This window comes from Octopus bimaculoides, chromosome 12 (genome assembly GCF_001194135.2).
Source record: "Octopus bimaculoides isolate UCB-OBI-ISO-001 chromosome 12, ASM119413v2, whole genome shotgun sequence".
Classification (NCBI taxonomy): domain Eukaryota; kingdom Metazoa; phylum Mollusca; class Cephalopoda; order Octopoda; family Octopodidae; genus Octopus; species Octopus bimaculoides.
Genome location: NC_068992.1, coordinates 62,930,891 through 62,932,818, shown reverse-complemented (window position 1 = coordinate 62,932,818; position 1,928 = coordinate 62,930,891). Strand labels below are relative to the sequence as shown.

At 41.0% G+C, this 1,928-nt stretch overlaps 1 protein-coding gene and 1 long non-coding RNA gene across 2 annotated transcripts in view; one reads left to right on the top strand and one right to left on the bottom strand.

Moving 5' to 3' along the window:
- Nucleotides 1-1,928, bottom strand: part of LOC106876499 (acetylcholine receptor subunit alpha-like 1) — a 200,299-nt gene that overhangs the window by 36,664 nt on the left and 161,707 nt on the right. Inside the window, exon 3 of the mRNA XM_014925062.2 lies at nucleotides 479-588. Coding sequence (XP_014780548.1) covers nucleotides 479-588 — 110 coding nt within the window. The remainder of the gene's footprint in view (nucleotides 1-478; nucleotides 589-1,928) is intronic.
- LOC128249210 (uncharacterized) overlaps nucleotides 1-1,928 on the top strand; it is a 119,982-nt gene that overhangs the window by 107,960 nt on the left and 10,094 nt on the right. The gene's annotated exons all lie outside the window — the stretch shown is intronic.

Here is a 1,928-nt window from a genome sequence, read left to right as displayed (position 1 = left end):
TCTGAGTCTTTGCTCGTCATCAGCCTGAAGTAGCACGACCAGCTGGTTGAAAAAGTCCATCAACCTCTCGCATCAGTGAATGTGTTTCACTGAAATAATATATGTTTGCGAGAGGTTGATGGACGTCACCGCCAGACCCACCACCGCCAGCACCGCCACCTTCGCCAGCGGTGGTAGAGCCAGCCCCATGAGCGCCACCTCTGCTAGCGCCAGCAATGCCACCGCGCCGCCACCACCACCACCTTCACCACCGCCGCCAGCACCAGCGTCTCCACAAGCATTACTGCTACCGCCAGCTCCGCCACTGCCAGCACAACATGCATTGCAAAGTTCAGGGTCAATCTGTGCCGAGAGGCTACATTCTGCGTGCTTTGAGTTCGTTACTATGTCAACAGTCCGGATATTTATTGATCAGATCTCGTATAATTCTTGTTCTATTATATCTCGAAGTATTTATATATCAATACTATGTACTTACTTATTGTATAAAACAATATCCGGCCTCCATAAATCCTTCGATGGAATATGCATCATTTTGACATCGCCATATTCTTCAGGACTCCATTCTAAACGTGTATCGTACCATTCCTGGAAGAAAAATGAAAATATTAATTTTAAAAATGACTCAATCATTTAAGTAAAACACATACTTCAGTTTTTGCGTGACATAAATCATTATATATTATATCTGACATGATTAAATATGAACTTATGGGATATATATATATATATATATATATATACATATATTATGAAAATTGAAACTCCCAGTGATCAATCACAAAAAGAGATGATATGACAAGCCTTGACTATTGGGATCGACTCAAAAAGCTCAGGCGTTACTCCCTCCAGTGCCGCCGTGAACGCTATATCATCTGTATGATGTGGAAAATATTCCATTAACATTGCTCAAATAATACAGTTATTGTCTTTAAAATTCATTCGAGGCTTGGGTCCCGTGTTATCCGTCCACTACAGAAGTCAACTAAGTGACATGTCATGTTTCTGTTTAGAAGATACCAGGCGTTAACCTGTTATGGAAATATGGGTAGGGGTATGTGATTTTTGAACGCACCAAAAAGCTCTCAGTGGACGTACTTTCCATTGCGTCTCTCAGCGCTGCCGCTATCACGCTGAACATTCGGCAGACATAGGAACTACATCTATGTGATAAATTAAGTCAGTGCTCAACAGCACCACATGAGGGAAATCTACATGAAAGAAGTGACGTGGTAAGAGGATGGGATTGGTAGGAAGTGCTTGAAAACAAAACTGTCATGCGACATTTCGGTTTGGAATCAATAGTCTTGGCTCAACCATGCATTCTTTCGCTTAAACAGCGTGCGACCATCGTGAGGACAACTCAGCTCCCAAACGGAAATAATCGTGCATGCAGCATCCGGGCACGCAAGGTCACATTGAAGACACGGTCTCTAACAAACGTGATTGAGTCTTAGATACCATAAATTTGTAGGTTAATGTAGATGCGATATTTCGGTTTGTAATCAATAGCTGAGGAATATTCGTATGAGCTTCGTCTATGCTTAAAAGAAAGATTTTGATACTGAAGCTAAAATAAAATAGTTGAATAGCTGTCCAGGATTTAATATATTTTAGCATATTTTTCATGCGGTTTTTATTCCAACAAATTGCTACCTATGGTATTGCGGGAACAGGCTTTTATTGCTACCATTTAGACAATGTAATTTGAAGTCTACATCGGTTCGTCCACTTAATACAACCTACTTATACCATTTCAGTAGCTGCTTTTTCCTGTTTGAACAGAAGCGATGCGTGGACAATGCGGGCAGTCGTACGTACACCAAGAAAGGTGGTTTTCTGTTCCAAGGGGCCCCATTACTTATTATGTGAAAAAAATTAAGAGTCTAAAACCATCTCTGGAACATAAGTAATATATATGCGGGATT